Raw genomic sequence first — 21,461 nt, forward strand, 5'->3', positions numbered from 1 at the left:
ATTCCTTGTCAGTGTGTCTGGTTTACAGCATTCATTCATTCCTTGTCAGTGTGTCTGGTTTATATCATTCATCCATTTCTTGTCAGTGTGTCTGGTTTATATCATTCATTCATTCCTTGTCAGTGTGTCTGGTTTACAGCATTCATTCACTCCTTGTCAGTGTGTCTGGTTTATATCATTCATTCATTCCTTGTCAGTGTGTCTGGTTTATATCATTCATTCATTCCTTGTCAGTGTGTCTGGTTTACAGCATTCATTCATTCCTTGTCAGTGTGTCTGGTTTACAGCATTCATTCATTCCTTGTCAGTGTGTCTGGTTTATATCATTCATTCATTCCTTGTCAGTGTGTCTGGTTTATATCATTCATTCATTCCTTGTCAGTGTGTCTGGTTTATATCATTCGTTCATTCCTTGTCAGTGTGTCTGGTTTACAGCATTCATTCATTCCTTGTCAGTGTGTCTGGTTTATATCATTCATTCACTCCTTGTCAGTGTGTCTGGTTTATATCATTCATTCATTCCTTGTCAGTGTGTCTGGTTTATATCATTCATTCATTCCTTGTCAGTGTGTCTGGTTTACAGCATTCATTCATTCCTTGTCAGTGTGTCCGGTTTATATCATTCATTCATTCCCTGTCAGTGTGTCTGGTTTATATCATTCATTCATTCCTTGTCAGTGTGTCTGGTTTACAGCATTCATTCATTCCTTGTCAGTGTGTCTGGTTTACAGCATTCATTCATTCCTTGTCAGTGTGTCTGGTTTATATCATTCATTCATTCCTTGTCAGTGTGTCTGGTTTATATCATTCATTCATTCCTTCTCAGTGTGTCTGGTTTATATCATTCATTCATTCCTTGTCAGTGTGTCTGGTTATATCATTCATACATTTCTTGTCAGTGTGTCTGGTTTACATCATTCATCTATTCTATGTCAATGTGACTGTATGATATCATTCATTCACTCCTTGTCAGTGTGTCTGGTTTACATCATTCATCTATTCTATGTCAGTGTGTCTGTATGATATCATTCATTCACTCCTTGTCAGTGTGTCTGGTTTACATCATTCATCTATTCTATGTCAATGTATCTGTATGATATCATTCATTCACTCCTTGTCAGTGTGTCTGGTTTATATCATTCATACATTTCTTGTCAGTGTGTCTGGTTTACATCATTCATCTATTCTATGTCAATGTGTCTGTATGATATCATTCATTCACTCCTTGTCAGTGTGTCTGGTTTATATCATTCATTCATTCCTTGTCAGTGTGTCTGGTTTATATCATTCATTCATTCCTTGTCAGTGTGTCTGGTTTATATCATTCATTCATTCCTTGTCAGTGTGTCTGGTTTATATCATTCATTCATTCCTTGTCAGTGTGTCTGGTTTATATCATTCATTCATTCCTTGTCAGTGTGTCTGGTTTACAGCATTCATCCATGCCTTGTCAGTGTGTCTGGTTTATATCATTCATTCATTCCTTGTCAGTGTGTCTGGTTTACAGCATTCATTCATTCCTTGTCAGTGTGTCTGGTTTATATCATTCATCCATTCCTTGTCAGTGTGTCTGGTTTATATCATTCATCCATTCCTTGTCAGTGTGTCTGGTTTATATCATTCATCCATTCCTTGTCAGTATGTCTGGTTTATATCATTCATCCATTCCTTGTCAGTGTGTCTGGTTTATATCATTCATTCATTCCTTGTCAGTGTGTCTGGTTTACAGCATTCATTCATTCCTTGTCAGTGTGTCTGGTTTACAGCATTCATTCATTCCTTGTCAGTGTGTCTGGTTTATATCATTCATCCATTCCTTGTCAGTGTGTCTGGTTTACAGCATTCATTCATTCCTTTTCAGTGTGTCTGGTTTATATCATTCATTCATTCCTTGTCAGTGTGTCTGGTTTATATCATTCATTCATTCCTTGTCAGTGTGTCTGGTTTATATCATTCATTCACTCCTTGTCAGTGTGTCTGGTTTATATCATTCATCCATTCCTTGTCAGTGTGTCTGGTTTATATCATTCATTCATTCCTTGTCAGTGTGTCTGGTTTATATCATTCATTCATTCCTTGTCAGTGTGTCTGGTTTATATCATTCATTCATTCCTTGTCAGTGTGTCTGGTTTATATCATTCATTCATTCCTTGTCAGTGTGTCTGGTTTATATCATTCATTCATTCCTTGTCAGTGTGTCTGGTTTATATCATTCATTCATTCCTTGTCAGTGTGTCTGGTTTACAGCATTCATCCATTCCTTGTCAGTGTGTCTGGTTTACAGCATTCATTCATTCCTTGTCAGTGTGTCTGGTTTATATCATTCATTCATTCCTTGTCAGTGTGTCTGGTTTATATCATTCATTCATTCCTTGTCAGTTTGTCTGGTTTACAGCATTCATTCACTCCTTGTCAGTGTGTCTGGTTTATATCATTCATTCATTCCTTGTCAGTGTGTCTGGTTTATATCATTCATTCATTCCTTGTCAGTGTGTCTGGTTTACAGCATTCATTCATTCCTTGTCAGTGTGTCTGGTTTACAGCATTCATTCATTCCTTGTCAGTGTGTCTGGTTTATATCATTCATTCATTCCTTGTCAGTGTGTCTGGTTTATATCATTCGTTCATTCCTTGTCAGTGTGTCTGGTTTACAGCATTCATTCATTCCTTGTCAGTGTGTCTGGTTTATATCATTCATTCACTCCTTGTCAGTGTGTCTGGTTTATATCATTCATTCATTCCTTGTCAGTGTGTCTGGTTTACAGCATTCATTCATTCCTTGTCAGTGTGTCCGGTTTATATCATTCATTCATTCCTTGTCAGTGTGTCTGGTTTATATCATTCATTCATTCCTTGTCGGTGTGTCTGGTTTATATCATTCATTCATTCCTTGTCAGTGTGTCTGGTTTACAGCATTCATTCATTCCTTGTCAGTGTGTCTGGTTTACAGCATTCATTCATTCCTTGTCAGTGTGTCTGGTTTATATCATTCATTCATTCCTTGTCAGTGTGTCTGGTTTATATCATTCATTCATTCCTTGTCAGTGTGTCTGGTTTATATCATTCATTCATTCCTTGTCAGTGTGTCTGGTTATATCATTCATACATTTCTTGTCAGTGTGTCTGGTTTACATCATTCATCTATTCTATGTCAATGTGTCTGTATGATATCATTCATTCACTCCTTGTCAGTGTGTCTGGTTTACATCATTCATCTATTCTATGTCAATGTGTCTGTATGATATCATTCATTCACTCCTTGTCAGTGTGTCTGGTTTACATCATTCATCTATTCTATGTCAATGTATCTGTATGATATCATTCATTCACTCCTTGTCAGTGTGTCTGGTTTATATCATTCATACATTTCTTGTCAGTGTGTCTGGTTTACATCATTCATCTATTCTATGTCAATGTGTCTGTATGATATCATTCATTCACTCCTTGTCAGTGTGTCTGGTTTATATCATTCATTCATTCCTTGTCAGTGTGTCTGGTTTATATCATTCATTCATTCCTTGTCAGTGTGTCTGGTTTATATCATTCATTCATTCCTTGTCAGTGTGTCTGGTTTATATCATTCATTCATTCCTTGTCAGTGTGTCTGGTTTATATCATTCATTCATTCCTTGTCAGTGTGTCTGGTTTACAGCATTCATCCATGCCTTGTCAGTGTGTCTGGTTTATATCATTCATTCATTCCTTGTCAGTGTGTCTGGTTTACAGCATTCATTCATTCCTTGTCAGTGTGTCTGGTTTACAGCATTCATTCATTCCTTGTCAGTGTGTCTGGTTTATATCATTCATCCATTCCTTGTCAGTGTGTCTGGTTTATATCATTCATCCATTCCTTGTCAGTGTGTCTGGTTTATATCATTCATCCATTCCTTGTCAGTATGTCTGGTTTATATCATTCATCCATTCCTTGTCAGTGTGTCTGGTTTATATCATTCATTCATTCCTTGTCAGTGTGTCTGGTTTACAGCATTCATTCATTCCTTGTCAGTGTGTCTGGTTTGCAGCATTCATTCATTCCTTGTCAGTGTGTCTGGTTTATATCATTCATCCATTCCTTGTCAGTGTGTCTGGTTTACAGCATTCATTCATTCCTTGTCAGTGTGTCTGGTTTATATCATTCATTCATTCCTTGTCAGTGTGTCTGGTTTATATCATTCATTCACTCCTTGTCAGTGTGTCTGGTTTATATCATTCATCCATTCCTTGTCAGTGTGTCTGGTTTATATCATTCATTCATTCCTTGTCAGTGTGTCTGGTTTATATCATTCATTCATTCCTTGTCAGTGTGTCTGGTTTATATCATTCATTCATTCCTTGTCAGTGTGTCTGGTTTATATCATTCATTCATTCCTTGTCAGTGTGTCTGGTTTACAGCATTCATCCATTCCTTGTCAGTGTGTCTGGTTTACAGCATTCATTCATTCCTTGTCAGTGTGTCTGGTTTATATCATTCATTCATTCCTTGTCAGTGTGTCTGGTTTATATCATTCATTCATTCCTTGTCAGTTTGTCTGGTTTACAGCATTCATTCACTCCTTGTCAGTGTGTCTGGTTTATATCATTCATTCATTCCTTGTCAGTGTGTCTGGTTTATATCATTCATTCATTCCTTGTCAGTGTGTCTGGTTTACAGCATTCATTCATTCCTTGTCAGTGTGTCTGGTTTACAGCATTCATTCATTCCTTGTCAGTGTGTCTGGTTTACATCATTCATCTATTCTATGTCAATGTATCTGTATGATATCATTCATTCACTCCTTGTCAGTGTGTCTGGTTTATATCATTCATACATTTCTTGTCAGTGTGTCTGGTTTACATCATTCATCTATTCTATGTCAATGTGTCTGTATGATATCATTCATTCACTCCTTGTCAGTGTGTCTGGTTTATATCATTCATTCATTCCTTGTCAGTGTGTCTGGTTTATATCATTCATTCATTCCTTGTCAGTGTGTCTGGTTTATATCATTCATTCATTCCTTGTCAGTGTGTCTGGTTTATATCATTCATTCATTCCTTGTCAGTGTGTCTGGTTTATATCATTCATTCATTCCTTGTCAGTGTGTCTGGTTTACAGCATTCATCCATGCCTTGTCAGTGTGTCTGGTTTATATCATTCATTCATTCCTTGTCAGTGTGTCTGGTTTACAGCATTCATTCATTCCTTGTCAGTGTGTCTGGTTTACAGCATTCATTCATTCCTTGTCAGTGTGTCTGGTTTATATCATTCATCCATTCCTTGTCAGTGTGTCTGGTTTATATCATTCATCCATTCCTTGTCAGTGTGTCTGGTTTATATCATTCATCCATTCCTTGTCAGTATGTCTGGTTTATATCATTCATCCATTCCTTGTCAGTGTGTCTGGTTTATATCATTCATTCATTCCTTGTCAGTGTGTCTGGTTTACAGCATTCATTCATTCCTTGTCAGTGTGTCTGGTTTACAGCATTCATTCATTCCTTGTCAGTGTGTCTGGTTTACAGCATTCATCCATTCCTTGTCAGTGTGTCTGGTTTACAGCATTCATTCATTCCTTTTCAGTGTGTCTGGTTTATATCATTCATTCATTCCTTGTCAGTGTGTCTGGTTTATATCATTCATTCATTCCTTGTCAGTGTGTCTGGTTTATATCATTCATTCACTCCTTGTCAGTGTGTCTGGTTTATATCATTCATCCATTCCTTGTCAGTGTGTCTGGTTTATATCATTCATTCATTCCTTGTCAGTGTGTCTGGTTTATATCATTCATTCATTCCTTGTCAGTGTGTCTGGTTTATATCATTCATTCATTCCTTGTCAGTGTGTCTGGTTTATATCATTCATTCATTCCTTGTCAGTGTGTCTGGTTTATATCATTCATTCATTCCTTGTCAGTGTGTCTGGTTTATATCATTCATTCATTCCTTGTCAGTGTGTCTGGTTTACAGCATTCATTCATTCCTTGTCAGTGTGTCTGGTTTACAGCATTCATCCATTCCTTGTCAGTGTGTCTGGTTTACAGCATTCATTCATTCCTTGTCAGTGTGTCTGGTTTACATCATTCATCTATTCTATGTCAATGTGTCTGTATGATATCATTCATTCACTCCTTGTCAGTGTGTCTGGTTTATATCATTCATTCATTCCTTGTCAGTGTGTCTGGTTTATATCATTCATTCATTCCTTGTCAGTGTGTCTGGTTTATATCATTCATTCATTCCTTGTCAGTGTGTCTGGTTTATATCATTCATTCATTCCTTGTCAGTGTGTCTGGTTTATATCATTCATTCATTCCTTGTCAGTGTGTCTGGTTTACAGCATTCATCGATGCCTTGTCAGTGTGTCTGGTTTATATCATTCATTCATTCCTTGTCAGTGTGTCTGGTTTACAGCATTCATTCATTCCTTGTCAGTGTGTCTGGTTTACAGCATTCATTCATTCCTTGTCAGTGTGTCTGGTTTATATCATTCATCCATTCCTTGTCAGTGTGTCTGGTTTATATCATTCATCCATTCCTTGTCAGTGTGTCTGGTTTATATCATTCATCCATTCCTTGTCAGTATGTCTGGTTTATATCATTCATCCATTCCTTGTCAGTGTGTCTGGTTTATATCATTCATTCATTCCTTGTCAGTGTGCCTGGTTTACAGCATTCATTCATTCCTTGTCAGTGTGTCTGGTTTGCAGCATTCATTCATTCCTTGTCAGTGTGTCTGGTTTATATCATTCATCCATTCCTTGTCAGTGTGTCTGGTTTACAGCATTCATCCATTCCTTGTCAGTGTGTCTGGTTTACATCATTCATTCATTCCTTGTCAGTGTGTCTGGTTTATATCATTCATTCACTCCTTGTCAGTGTGTCTGGTTTATATCATTCATTCACTCCTTGTCAGTGTGTCTGGTTTATATCATTCATCCATTCCTTGTCAGTGTGTCTGGTTTATATCATTCATTCATTCCTTGTCAGTGTGTCTGGTTTATATCATTCATTCATTCCTTGTCAGTGTGTCTGGTTTATATCATTCATTCATTCCTTGTCAGTGTGTCTGGTTTATATCATTCATTCATTCCTTGTCAGTGTGTCTGGTTTATATCATTCATTCATTCCTTGTCAGTGTGTCTGGTTTATATCATTCATTCATTCCTTGTCAGTGTGTCTGGTTTACAGCATTCATCCATTCCTTGTCAGTGTGTCTGGTTTATATCATTCATTCATTCCTTGTCAGTGTGTCTGGTTTACAGCATTCATTCATTCCTTGTCAGTGTGTCTGGTTTACAGCATTCATTCATTCCTTGTCAGTGTGTCTGGTTTACAGCATTCATCCATTCCTTGTCAGTGTGTCTGGTTTATATCATTCATTCATTCCTTGTCAGTGTGTCTGGTTAACAGCATTCAATCATTCCTTGTCAGTGTGTCTGGTTTATATCATTCATCCATTCCTTGTCAGTGTGTCTGGTTATATCTTTCATACATTCTTTGTCAATGTGCAGTGATCTAGTTCAACTCAAAAACCAATGGTGCTGTTTTGACGAAATCATGAGAGTTCGTTACAAGAAAAACTCATAATCATCTGAATCTCAAAGTATTTTTGATAAAATCTGACAGCATCCTGGCATCAATACCTCTCAAGTGTGTACACATAATGTTTTATCTAAAATATTGTATGGGTACTGATTTTGAAGATGGCAGAACATTAAATGATGTCTGAAGAACTATACTGAGATAATGAATTTGGATCACAATCTGACAGCATCAAAACATTAAATGATGTCTGAAGAACTATACTGAAATAATGAATTTGGATCACAGTCTGACAACATTTAGCTTAATAACAAGGATGTTGTTTGTATATAAAATATTACCATTAAAATTAGCATAACTGTTAATGATTTTTTTTTTAAAACTGAGCAACTAAGATAAACTAAATTTATCAGGAAGGATCTTGTTCCAGACATCTGCCTATTATGTACCAAATGTTCCATACACCTGCCTGTTATGTTCCAAATGTTCTATACACCTGCCTGTTATGTACCAAATGTTCGGTATCTGCCTATTATGTACCAAATGTTCCATACACCTGCCTGTTATGTACCAAATGTTCAATACCTGCCTGTTATGTATCAAATATTCAGTACCTGCCTATTATGTACCAAATGTTCCAGATGCCTGCCTTTTATATACCAAATATTCCATACACCTGCCTAGTATGTACCAAATGTTCAGACGCCTGCCTATTATGTATGAAATATTCCAGATGCCTGCCTGTTATGTACCAAATGTTCAATACCTGCCTATTATGTACCAAATGCTCCATACACCTGTCTTATGTACCTTGGTGTGACTCTGGACAGATCACTGACATTCTATAACCACCTGAAAAAAACTGCAGCAAAATAGTGTTCAGACACTCAAGACATCAACACTGGCCCTCTGTTATACAGCAGTCGAGTATTGCATTCCTATCTGGGCTCAAATCATCCCACACCAAGTTAATTGATGTTCAGCTCAACAAAACAATGTGCATTATCTCTGGAACACTACATGTAACTTCTTTACCATGGCTGCCGGTACTCAGCAACATTCCTGCTCCACATTTGCTTCGCCAAGAAGCAATAAAAAAAGTGTTGGCTAAGGTCTATGCCATTGAGAAACTTCCACTGTACATGGACATCACCTCATATCCAGCAGTCTGCCTGACTTCGAGATGCCCAATCTGGTTAGGTTCGTTGCCAGAGGATATGACAGCTATTTCAGCATGGAGTGTCAAGTGGTCTTCAGCAGATGTTGTAAACCATTCCTTCATAGCTGAGCCATCTGTCTGCCCTCCTGGCTTCAACCTTCCACATCATCTGTGATCCATGCTGAACCGCTTTCAAACAGGTCAGGGTCATTGTGCAGTCAACCTTGTCTGATGGGACCAGGCCACTTACTTTTCCTGTTGCTGTGGAACTCTACAGACCATGTCACACATTTGTGAACAACTGTCCACTAACAAAGTTCTCCCATGGACTGCCGGCTCTGCAACTTGCTGATGATGATGCTGTTAAATGGCTGAGCACGCAGTGCACACGATGATATGTATTTTGTGCAATATTATGTTTTATATATTTGTATGTATATACTGATGATTGTATGTAAGTTACAGACTTGAAACTTTGATTTTAAGAATAACTGAATTCTTTAGTGTATCATCTGCTATATATACTGTATATATTGTACATAAAAGAAGGTCTCAAGGTTGATTAGGTACTGTAACTAACTGTGTTCCCTTCCCTAAATAAATTTTTTATTATCATTATTATTATCTGTAGATGAAGTCTACTGATTTTGGGCCAAATGCAGTTGAATTATTGATGATTCTGAGTCATCTTTAGTTGAAATATTCATGATTCTGAGTCATCTGTAATTAAAGCCTACATGATTTTAAACCATCTGTGATTGAAATATTCATGATTCTGAGTCATCTTTAGTTGAAATTTGGATGATTTTGAAACGTCAGTAATTGAAGTATGGATGATTTTGAGATGTCAGTAATTGAAGTATTGATGATTTTGAGACTTCAGTAATTGAAGTATGGATGATTTTGAGATGTCAGTAATTGAATTGCATGTGATTTGAGCCATCTCCAATTGAAGAACTTGTGAAAAGACTGGAAGATATTAAATTTTTTTAATCAAAACTGTAAGTTGCATTTGTTTTGGGGGCAATCGGTGCTTATTGAGTGATTTCAGACCCACTCAGGTCACTTGTTTTTTAGGATTGTACTCCTCGCCATTTTGTTTTGTTTCTTTGTTTTAATGGCACTTTAAACATGTTAATGGCTATACCAAGCCAAGGAAACCAAGTGACTTTCCCAAGAGCATACTGAGGCAGCTATTCCTTGCTAAGCAGGGCAGGTATTTAACCCACAACTCTTGGTTATGAGTCCAGCTCTTTATCAACTGAGTTACCACAGATCCCTTTAGCCATTTAAAATGTTTTTAAAGATACTTGATTTACTTAATAGTTCTCTCCATTTCTCCTTCTTTCAGTTGAAATTCCTAAAGGCAGGTTAACCTGCGATCTACTGGATACAAAATGTGTCTATCTTCTGGACTGTAAATCTGATTTGTTTGTCTGGATTGGCAAGAAGTCCACACGCCTGGTCCGTGCTGCTGCTCTGAAATTGTCCCAAGAAATGAATGCTATGATTGACCGCCCAGAATTCTGCAGTGTCACCCGATGTTTAGAGGGAACAGAGCCACAAATCTTCAAGACTAAATTTGTTGGTTGGGATGATGCCTTACCCGTGGACTTTACAAGGACAGCAGAGTCTGTCATCAGGAGGGGAGCTGACCTGAAGGTTTGTATCAGAACAGTCCAATGGTCTTGTTCAGATTTTCAATATTTCACATTTTGTGGTTTTAATATTGTCTTATCAAATTTCAAAACTGGAACTGAAGTTTTTTTGTTGTTGTAGTTATTTGAAATATTTTCATCTGAATGTAAGATAAAGCACTTTAACGAATTGATGTTTTAATATTTTATCACTTGGGTATTGTCATTTTAATACTGTATTAAAAACAGTTCTTTTGTTAAATTCAATAAGAGTATGATGGCAGTCTGACAGGCTGTATCATGAAATTTTATTTTGTTCTGTTATGATGGTTTAATTGATCTTATGTTTCATGCTTGAATTTAACCTTCTGTTACAAGCTTTATAGCTAGAAGTAGATTTTAAAAGAAGATCCACTTAAATTTTTTTGATATTTTTTTAGTTTGAATAATCCACAAAATAAGATCCACATAAGTACTGAGTTTTTTTATTAATCCTATTTGTATCCTTGATTGGTTCACCTGTCTGTAAGATTTACCAATTAATTCTATCATTATTCTACATATCCTTGATTGGTTCACTTGTCTGAATGATTTACCAATTAATTCTATCATTATTCTACATATCCTTGATTGGTTCACCTGTCTGATTGATTTACCAATGAATTCTGTCATTATTCTACATATCCGTGCTTGGTTCACCTGTCTGAATGATTTACCAATTAATTCTATCATTATTCTACATATCCTTGATTGGTTTACCTGTTTGTATGATTTACCAATTAATTCTATCATTATTCTACATATCCTTGATTGGTTCACCTGTCTGTATGATTTACCAATTAATTATATCATTATTCTACATATTCTTGATTGGTTCACCTGCCTATGATTTACCAATTAATTCTATCATTATTCTACATATCCTTGTTTGGTTCACCTGTCTGTATGATTTACCAATTAATTCTATGGTTATTCTACATATCCTTGATTGGTTCACCTGTCTGTAAGATTTACCAATTAATCCTATTTAAAAAATTCTTCACTATATGCTCATCAGTGTAAATTTCAGGTAATTATGGAAAGAGATAAACTCAAGACTGATTTGTCAGCAATCTTCATGCCTCGCCAACCATCCATGACCATGGAGGAAGCCGTAAGTAATATGTATTGTAACAAATACAGATTAGTCAAAGTTAATTATACAAGTTCAAAAAAACTTAACTGAGTACTCTCAAACATGGTGACTTCAGATGGTCATTTAGGAAAATCCTTTACTGATTTTATTAAGCCACTGCACTTGATGGCCCTTAGTATTAAACGCAGAACAGATGGGGTACAAACTAAGCATGTTGCCATGGTCCAATCAATTGCCCTAAACCTATTTTTGACTATTCATATGAATCATAAAATATTTGTTCAGGACACAGCTAATTAATTGATATTGTGATATTTGAATTTAATTTTGTTACATGCTACATTTAATAAAATATTTAGAAATAGATCTGTTAATATGCATTGTAAAATTTACCTTTATACGTTTTACCTCAAAAGTGTAGACAAGCTGGTATTTAATTTTATCAATCTGGTTGAAAGGAACATAAAGAAATCTGTCAAGATCAGTACCCAAGGACTAAAATTGAATTGACATTATTCATTGTTTGCAATCAGGCCATACCAACATTGATGGGGTTTTTATTGTGTTACTTGATTTACAGGAACAGCTGATAGAGGAATGGAATGAGGACCTGGATGGAATGGAAGCATTTGTCCTGGAAGGAAGGAAATTTGTTAGACTCCCGGATGATGAACGAGGTTTGCTTTTGTCCACTCCTCTTTCATTATGTCTGCCTGCCTTTCAGCCTGTCATAACTTTTGTCTGTTCTGGATGGACTTGAGGAGAAGTTGGCCAACCTACTAGATGATTCATATGTTTTCTTTTAATCCTGTTTGTCCCATTGTTAATCTGCCTGTTTTTTCTAAAGTCAGTCTTACTGTTTATTGGTTCAGCATAGATGGAGTGGAGACACGTTTGTGAGGCTAACAGATATAGCCATGGCAATAAAGGCTTATATATTCAGTTGAAGGGGCTAAACATGTACTCAGGCCAGGGCAGGAAAGCAAGACATAATCCCACTGGCTGCTTGGCTAAATGGAGTTATTAAATCTGGATACTCAGAACTCTAACAGGATCAGGTGCAACTCATGAAAGTTTCAACTCATGAAATACAAGCAATTACAGTGAAACCAGCCTTCAAACATAGTTTCTGAATTCGAGACATAAAGGAGACTTTTGGCTGGCACACCTCTTCTGTTGTCTCCAGCTTCTATTTGCAGGACATGGCTTTGCTGAGATGAGAGAGAGCAAAATCTTGCTGGGTCAAAATTACCATGCTCCATAACATCATAACCTCAGTCCTGGGCATGACCCTGCAACCTTCCCAGGATTCACTCAGCAGACTTTAGGAGTAGTTTGCTCTTTCTGGAGAAAGGAATTATTGCAAATGATGTTTCTCTGAAATTATTTATTTGATGACGATACTCTCAATTCCTCCCATCATTATCTGCAAATATGAGCATCCTGCTATAGGTTTCACTCAAGATTAAACTGGTTACATAAGGGAGACAAGTGGCTACAGAGCAGGAACAAAGGGAGTTAACCTATTAGAGTTATTCCCCTTTGTCATTATGCAATGAACAGGAAGATTTCATTTTTAATACTGGGCAGGATTCAGAGGTTGCAGAGAGTAATCCCCCTGATCGTAATGTGATTGGGAAATTATTTTTGGAAAATGTAGTTTACTAAATAATTTCATTTTAATCAGTGTTATTGCAAATTTACATTAACAATTTGTTTGAGCAGTGCTCCAGAACCAAGATAGTACTATGCCTGTGGCCTGCCCATAATTTACTTGGGCCCCGTTTCTTCCAAGAGTTACTTGGGCCCCTTTTCCTCCATAACTTACTTGGGCCCCTTTACCTCCATAACTTACTTGGGCCCCTTTTCTTCCAAGAGTTACTTGGGCCCCTTTTCCTCCAAGAGTTACTTGGGCCCTTTTTCCTCCAAGAGTTATTTGGGCCCATTTTCCTCCAAGAGTTACGTCAGCCCCTTTTCCTCCAAGAGTTACTTGACACAGGGGTCTATCGAGATTTGTTGAGATAAAATATAATAACTCACCAAAGCAAGTAAATCGTGTTCGGCCGACTTGGAGGGTGGATGAGGCAAACATATACAGCAAACCATTTTTGTATAAAACCAAAACTGAGATTCATATACAAAGCAAAGACTTGTAGGAAAAACAAAATACATAAACATGTCCTGGATTTGAAAGGTCTTCAGAGTAGTACCAATCAAGATGCAAAACTTCATAGTGAATTTAGTATTTTTAGTAAATAAGTAATGGTTTATTGGTTTCTTGCATTGTGAATATTAAGCATTAACCTCGGAGATTTTTATGTTTTCCAATTTACCTAAAAATGATGATTCCATGAAATTCATATTTAATTGGTCCCAGTCAAGAAAGCTTATTTACAATCAGTCATACAGAAACTCCTATGAATTTATGCCATTAAGAGGTAGAAACTTACAACATTTTGATAAGATGCAATGACACTTGGGCCTGTAGCAGACTAACTGCTTCTCAGACCATCTCATCTTCATTACAGGTATATTTCACAGTGAAGACTGCTATGTGTTTTTGTGCCGCTACTGGATACCATTGGAATTACCTGAGGGGGATGAGGAGGATATGGAGGAAGAAGAACCCCCTGAGGATGAATTTAAATGTGTTGTTTATTTCTGGCAGGGCCGTGATGCTGGTAACATGGGTTGGCTAACTTTTACCTTCAGGTAAATATTATAGCAAAGCAGCTTCAAAGGTGTACTCCTGTAAATGTATTTCTGACATTTAAAGGAAGGGAAGTTTTAAGAGTATCCTTTTATATATATTTCTTGCATTTAAAGGAAGGCAGCTGTAAAGATGCCCTGTACATGTATTTTGGCATTTAAAGGAAGGCTTGAAGAGAACAAATCAACATTTATCTTAAAGTCACCTTCACAAACAACAACTCAGTATTTACATGTAAGTGGGCATCCTCTATAACAATTCAGTATTTACATGTAAACTTTTTCTTCCTTTACAACAAATCAACATTTCCCGGTGGGTTTTTTAACTGTAAATATTTCACGTTCCTTCATCACACTTATCCATGCAACATTTAATTTCTCCTTTTACTTTTTCTGTCGATCACCACACACACACACACACATTACCTCCCCTTGCTATGTTCTATCAACATGGTGCTGCTAGATCTTGTGAAATCTTTGAATATCTTCTGTCTATAACCACACACACACACATTACCTCCCCTGTCTGGGTAATATAAACATGCTGCTGTAAGATCTTCAGAAATCCTTGAATATCTTCTGGATTTCAACCCTTTCATCCAGAAAATCAATAACATAATTGGTATTATTGTATTTGCTACATGTTGTAATCATTTTGTTAAATTTTGGATCAATATTTATGTGATCTTTTTTACATTTGTGGACATTTTTACATTTTTTGTACATTTTTTACATTTTTTTCTTCCTCCAACATGGTATCTATTGGGGTGTGTTGTTTGTTTATTCATGCTCACTGCATATATTGTTTGCCTGTTCTAAGTAATGAATGTTGTTATTGTGATTAGTGAGGTGACCAAGTTGGCCTAAACTACTTGCCTTTACTGATCACTGCCATCTCAACTCTGCTGCATGGGTTTGAGTCTCAGGCTTGGCCATTGTTGGTAAAGTGGCCAGTAGCTTCCCATGGGTTGGTGGTTTTTGCTGGGATTTTGCCAGGCTCTTCCTTGACCAGTTATGCTGGCTGCATTGTTAGCCTATCATGCACTGAGAAATGGCATTATACCCAAAACAACAATAACTGTGATTAGCAAACAGTTTTGGGTTCCAATTCTCAAATTTTTTGTCCTTTTTGCCATTTCATTTCAACAAGTGCAGTGAAATGCATTAATTGCAAGAAACAATGCTAATGAAGACACTTGAGACATGTTTTGCTTGCTCCAAGTTTTCATTGTACTCAGTGTTATTGCATCATGCTCATAAGGCATCTGGTCCACTGTGTCATGAAAAGGCATTTAGAGATTCCAGAGCGATGAGAGATGTGTGAAGTCTCGGATGGAGCATGGTGTTTTGAGCCTTCATCTGAAGATGGTATAGATTACTAGCATAGTGGTGAGGGTTAGAGTTAGGGTTTTTACTGGGTTTTCCAAGGTTCTTCCTCCACCAGTTCTACTAGCTGCTGACCATCAACCAGTTGTATACTTGTATACCATGCATCACTTGGTACAGGAAGTGAGGATGCAGTTGCTGACCAGATATTTTTCATCCTTAAATTTGTCACCAATCTCTGTTGGTAGTTTGAAGTTTATAGTGTTACTTTGGGGGTTTGAACCTAAGTAACAAGATGAAGTAAAATCCGTCAAGCAATTCAAATTTCCAAAATATAAATTTATTTAAATAAAATAGAAAATGAAAGAAAGAAAGAATCAAAAATAACTTCCAGTGTGTGAATTCCTATAATGTAATCCGAATAATATACAATCAATTTCTCACCAATCTGGAAACTAGTGTAACTCACCAATCTGGAAACTAGTGTAACTTTCCATTCAGGAAACTAGTCTAACTCGCCAGTCTGGAAACTAGTGTAACTCACCAATCTAGAAACTAGTCTAACTTGCCAATCTGGAAACTAGTGTAACTTGCCAATTGGGAAACTAGTCTAACTTGCCAATTTGGAAACTAGTATTCTGAACAAAGATTGTGTTGAGCTGTGTTACCATAACAACAGAATTTTTAATCCTAATGTTCTTACTTCAATGTAATCTTGTGAATGAAGAATATCACAGAAGTCCTTTAAAGTTTCACAGAATTCGATTGAATTAATTAAAGACTAAAGTCCTTAAATATAATTACTTAATTCTCAAAGTACTGACTGTTTAAATTATTCGGGGTGCTAAATCACAAATTCCTCTCTGATTTATACAAATACTATGTATGACTGAAGGAATAAACATGGTGCATGTATCTTCATTATATAGTGTCATTTTGTATTTCAAATAAATAAATCTGATTCACTAGAATAACAGAAACAGTCATAAACAAAAATAGTCCCATTCTGACCTTCAGCTCTCATTGAGCCAATCAAATACTAGGGTGTGCATGACAGCTTTCTACAGGGCAAGTGTACTGTGAATCACATACTTGTTAATGTAACCCACATTCAACACTCGTGTACCATTTCTGACCTGCTTAGTTGTTAATTTCACCTTTGGTCGACCTTGTCATGAATTGAACTCTTACTACAGAGTATACTTTTATGATGGTACACACCATTGAATTAAAGGATTTAAAACATATCATAGTCTCAAACAACTCAAATAAAAATTATACTATACATTCAAAAGATGATACAGAATTCCATAACAATAGGCGACAGTCCTGCATACAAAATTCCATAACAATAGGTGACAGTCCTGCATTATAGTCCAATTAGCATGAATACTAATGTCCAACCATGGCCTTTGGGCCTGCAAGTCCCAGCACATGGAATATATATCAGGTCTTGATGATGCATAACACCATCCTTCCAGGCTATTTGTTGCTGCTTCAGTTGCCAACCTGCAAGCTTTCCAGTCATACCTATTGTTTAGTGATCAAATATCTGTTACTTAAGTGAACCAATATGCCAACCAGCTGACTGTTCTATGATATGTTGATATATAGGAGATAAATTTGACTGATCCATCCATTTTGCTGCACATTCTGCATGGTTGGTTCCAGAGCCAATTGTCCAGCTGATATCATTGCATAACATCTAGCCAGCAGCTGAGTCATCTATGCAGCCGGCCTTAAAGCACCTGTCCATACTGAGAAGATAAGCCATGGCACTTTCCACCCTTCCAATTCATTTGTTCATGTGTCCATGGCTGATCCATTGGAGGTACCATAAAATACATGATGATGGCAATGCTTTGTCCATTTCTCCAGGAATGTTCCACACAGACATGGAGATGGATGAGGACAAGCCCCACAGTAAGTTGTCCATTTCTCCAGGAATGTTCCACACAGACATGGAGATAGATGAGGACAAGCCCAACAGTAAGTTGTCCATTTCTCCAGGAATGTTCCACACAGACATGGAGATAGATGAGGACAAGCCCAACAGTAAGTTGTCCATTTCTCCAGGAATGTTCCACACAGACATGGAGATAGATGAGGACAAGCCCAACAGTAAGTTGTCCATTTCTCCAGGAATGTTCCACACAGACATGGAGATAGATGAGGACAAGCCCAACAGTAAGTTGTCCATTTCTCCAGGAATGTTCCACACAGACATGGAGATAGATGAGGACAAGCCCAACAGTAAGTTGCCATTTCTCCAGGAATATTCCACACAGACATGGAGATAGATGAGGACAAGCCCCACAGTAAGTTGCCCATTTCTCCAGGAATATTCCACACAGACACAGAGATAGATGAGGACAAGCCCAACAGTAAGTTGCCCATTTCTTCAGGAATATTCTACACAGACATGGAGATAGATGAGGACAAGCCCCACAGTAAGTTGTCCATTTCTCCAGGATGTTCCACACAGACATTGAGATAGATGAGGACAAGCCCCACAGTAAGTTGTCCATTTCTCCAGGAATGTTCCACACAGACATGGAGATAGATGAGGACAAGCCCCACAATAAGTTGTCCATTTCTCCAGGATGTTCCACACAGACATGGAGATAGATGAGGACAAGCCCCACAGTAAGTTGTCCATTTCTCCAGGAATGTTCCACACAGACATGGAGATAGATGAGGACAAGCCCCACAGTAAGTTGTCCATTTCTCCAGGAATATTCCACACAGACATGGAGATAGATGAGGACAAGCCCCACAGTAAGTTGTCCATTTCTCCAGGATGTTCCACACAGACAAGGAGATAGACGAGGACAAACCCCACAGTAAGTTGTAGTGATAACCTTGATGATTTTCTATACACAGTGGAACGGACTGAATTCAGCTGTCACAGAAATTTATCATGTGTTACTGACTTCTGAATACCTGCCACTTCAATCTGTGATTCAGACTTATAAGATGATGGCTTCATTAAACTTGGAAGACATGTGCATTCTTGTCTATAAATCAGCTGTTTTCATCATGGTTGTATTGAATACATTCAGACACATTTACTACTGGTTTCTGAAATTAGATAAAACCACTGCAGTGTTGAGTATGATGAAACTGCAGTTTACCAGGTAAGAATGTTCTTCACTGCCTCTTCTGAGCTTATGACTAACACTTCTATGGTAGACATATCAGGCATTAATCATGTATTAGGTCTACAGCCAGGATTGCAAAGGTTTTCAGCAAGGCTTTGCACCATTCTATAGCGAACACAAGCTATCTTGGATTCAGCAAGAAGAGATGTCGGTCTATTTTCATCATAACTCAAGCCACATCTTTTCTTGGCTCTCAGTGCTACATCTTCGGGTGACCATTACTGTTTAGTGGTGGGAGCTGTGGTGGCGCAGTGGTTAGCATGCCGGACTCATGACCAAAACTGTACTGGTTCCAATTCTACCATTGGACCAGCCTGGGTCAGCTACCATAGTTTGTACTTGGGCATGGCACCTGACTCCAGTTGCCTTAGCACTAAATAACCTACTTGTACTGTCATGCCATAAAGCACCAAACCTCATGGTGGTAGAATAGAGGAGGTGCAGAGGCAGGCAGGCAGCAAAGGGGGCTTTCCACAAACCTCCCAACATGCCCTCAAAGAAATACAATATTGTGCAAAGATCTGGTTGTTACTCAACAGTTGAAAACTGAACTCTCCAGAGTTTTTCTCAAAGTTTTTCCTAAAGCCATTGGAAACTCCAGCCAGTCATAGACCTCAGTTGGTTCCACGAATACACTGCCATGCTAAAGTTGGAAATGGCATGGTCATTCAGGTTTTCAATAACAAGGAATGAATTTGCCATCATTCTTTGGTACCATTATCATACACTCCCATCTAGTGTCAACATCAGTCCATCGGCATTCATAAAAATCATCAAATACATCTATTATTCTGTTGCAGTCAATTTCATCAACTTTGACAGGTATAACTGGATGACATCCTCCAAAAACAGGTTACATAGCCATGGCTTTATGCTGCTGTCATATTAGGAGAGTAGGTTTTAATGCATATTTGGAATCTGGTGTTTCTTCCCTTGAATGGTGAAGTAGGGTGCTCTTTTCTTCTAATATTAATGTGATTGGAGAATGTACTCAAAACAAAAAAGTAAATTTTGTTGAAGTAAATTATGTTTCTCCAAGACTACTCAGCTGATCACATTGCTAAAACCCCTCCCCATCTCCCCCTCCCCATCTCCCCACGAATATAAGTATCCTATCTGATGTGTCACTTGGCTTGAAACTGGTAAACATCAGTTGATGGGTATTTGGTAAGGGGAAGTAATGTGGTTCATAGCCAAAATTACAGATAGCTGAATTCAGAAGATAAGAATTTATTTTCCTAACATGTAATTGAGTAAGTATTCTCAGAGAAACATAATTTAATTTAAAAATGAAGTATAAAATAGTTATGGTCAATTTCTTCCCCAGTTTAGAAAAAGAAAAAACCTTCACTCATTAATGAATTTGACTGAAAACTTGACTCCTTTTTTCATTTATTACTTCTGATTTTATCACTGTTCTGATTTGTATTTTTGTCTACAGTTTGCAGAAGAAGTTTGAGTCTTTATTTGGAGACAAACTTGAGGTTGTAAGGACACGTCAGCAGCAAGAAAACCTGAAATTTCTTTCACACTTTAAAAGACAGTTTGTAATAAGAAAAGGAAAGAGGAAATTGCCCGGGGCAGAAGCAAAGAAACCAGTTACAGAATTCTTCCATCTCAGAGCCAATGGCAGTCCCATAGCCACCAGATGTGTTCAGGTTTTAGTTTGACCATTTGTATTTTATGGAAACTTTTTTCTTTAGTCATCGTAAAAAATGAAAGTTTAACTCATGATATTGCCATGTTATTGAATTTTCACTGACTCTTTTTAAATATGCCATTCACAACATAAAGTTTTGTTAAACAACAGTCGGCTAAATGTGAAATAGGCATGTTCTTTACCATAAAATTGTGTTTGCGTGTTCTGATGGTTTTTTGCCTAATTGTTGAAAATTATCATCAGATTATGATTTGCAGCACATCTGTCTTTATCATAAAAATCAGCAATATAGAATCGCTAAGACCCATTTGAGATTATCACTTGCAGTTTTATTGAAGACTGTTCCACATAAACATATTCGGTACCCAGGGAATGCATTTTTTTAAATGTATGTAACAGATTACTCAAAGATCTTAAATGAAAATGACAAAAAATTATAAATTGCATGTGTGCTGCCTTGCTAGGCACTCACCATATTGAGGTTAGTGTTAGGACTGGTCGGCATAGTGTCAGTATAATGTGACTGGGTGGGAAATCATGCTACATGTCTGTAGCATGATGCTGCAGTGCTAGACATCACTATAAACTGTCACACTGCAGACATCATAGTTGTGTCATGTCACTAAATCTTGTAACTAAATCTTGTAACTAAGGCTTGTCACTGAGGCATGCCACTAAGGCATGTAACTAAGGCCTTTCACTAAGTCTTGTTACCAAGGCATGTCACTAAAGCCTTTCACTAAGTCTTGTTACCAAGGCATGTCACTAAGGCCTTATACTAAATCTTGTTACCAAGGCATGTCACTAAGGCCTTTCACTAAATCTTGTTACCAAGGCATGTAATTAGGGCCTTTCACTAAGTCTTGTTACCAAGGCATAGCACTAAGGCTTATCACTGAGGTTTGTCACTATGGCTAAAAATTGCCACTAGGACTTATAAGTAAGGTACTGGTCATAGCTAAAAATTGCCACTAGGACTTATAAGTAAGGTACTAATTGTAACTAAAAATTGCCACTAGGACTTGTAAGTAAGGAACTGATCATAACTAATAATTGCCACTAGGACTTGTAAGTAAGGCCTTGATCGTAACTAAAAATTGCCACTAGGACTTGTAAGTAAGGCATTGATAGCAACTAAAAATTGCCACTAGGA

General features: G+C 37.3%; 1 protein-coding gene across 1 annotated transcript in view; it reads left to right on the forward strand.

The window, feature by feature from the left end:
* The window catches only part of LOC149806236 (protein flightless-1 homolog), a 154,924-nt gene that overhangs the window by 104,784 nt on the left and 28,679 nt on the right, over nt 1–21,461 (forward strand). Inside the window, exons 23-27 of the mRNA XM_089951183.1 lie at nt 10,032–10,342; nt 11,387–11,470; nt 12,033–12,129; nt 13,981–14,164; nt 20,090–20,306. Of these exons, the coding sequence (XP_089807309.1) occupies nt 10,032–10,342; nt 11,387–11,470; nt 12,033–12,129; nt 13,981–14,164; nt 20,090–20,306 (893 nt within the window). The remainder of the gene's footprint in view (nt 1–10,031; nt 10,343–11,386; nt 11,471–12,032; nt 12,130–13,980; nt 14,165–20,089; nt 20,307–21,461) is intronic.

This window comes from Sinohyriopsis cumingii, chromosome 2 (assembly GCF_028554795.1).
Source record: "Sinohyriopsis cumingii isolate HCF-2022 chromosome 2, ASM2855479v2, whole genome shotgun sequence".
NCBI lineage: Eukaryota > Metazoa > Mollusca > Bivalvia > Unionida > Unionidae > Sinohyriopsis > Sinohyriopsis cumingii.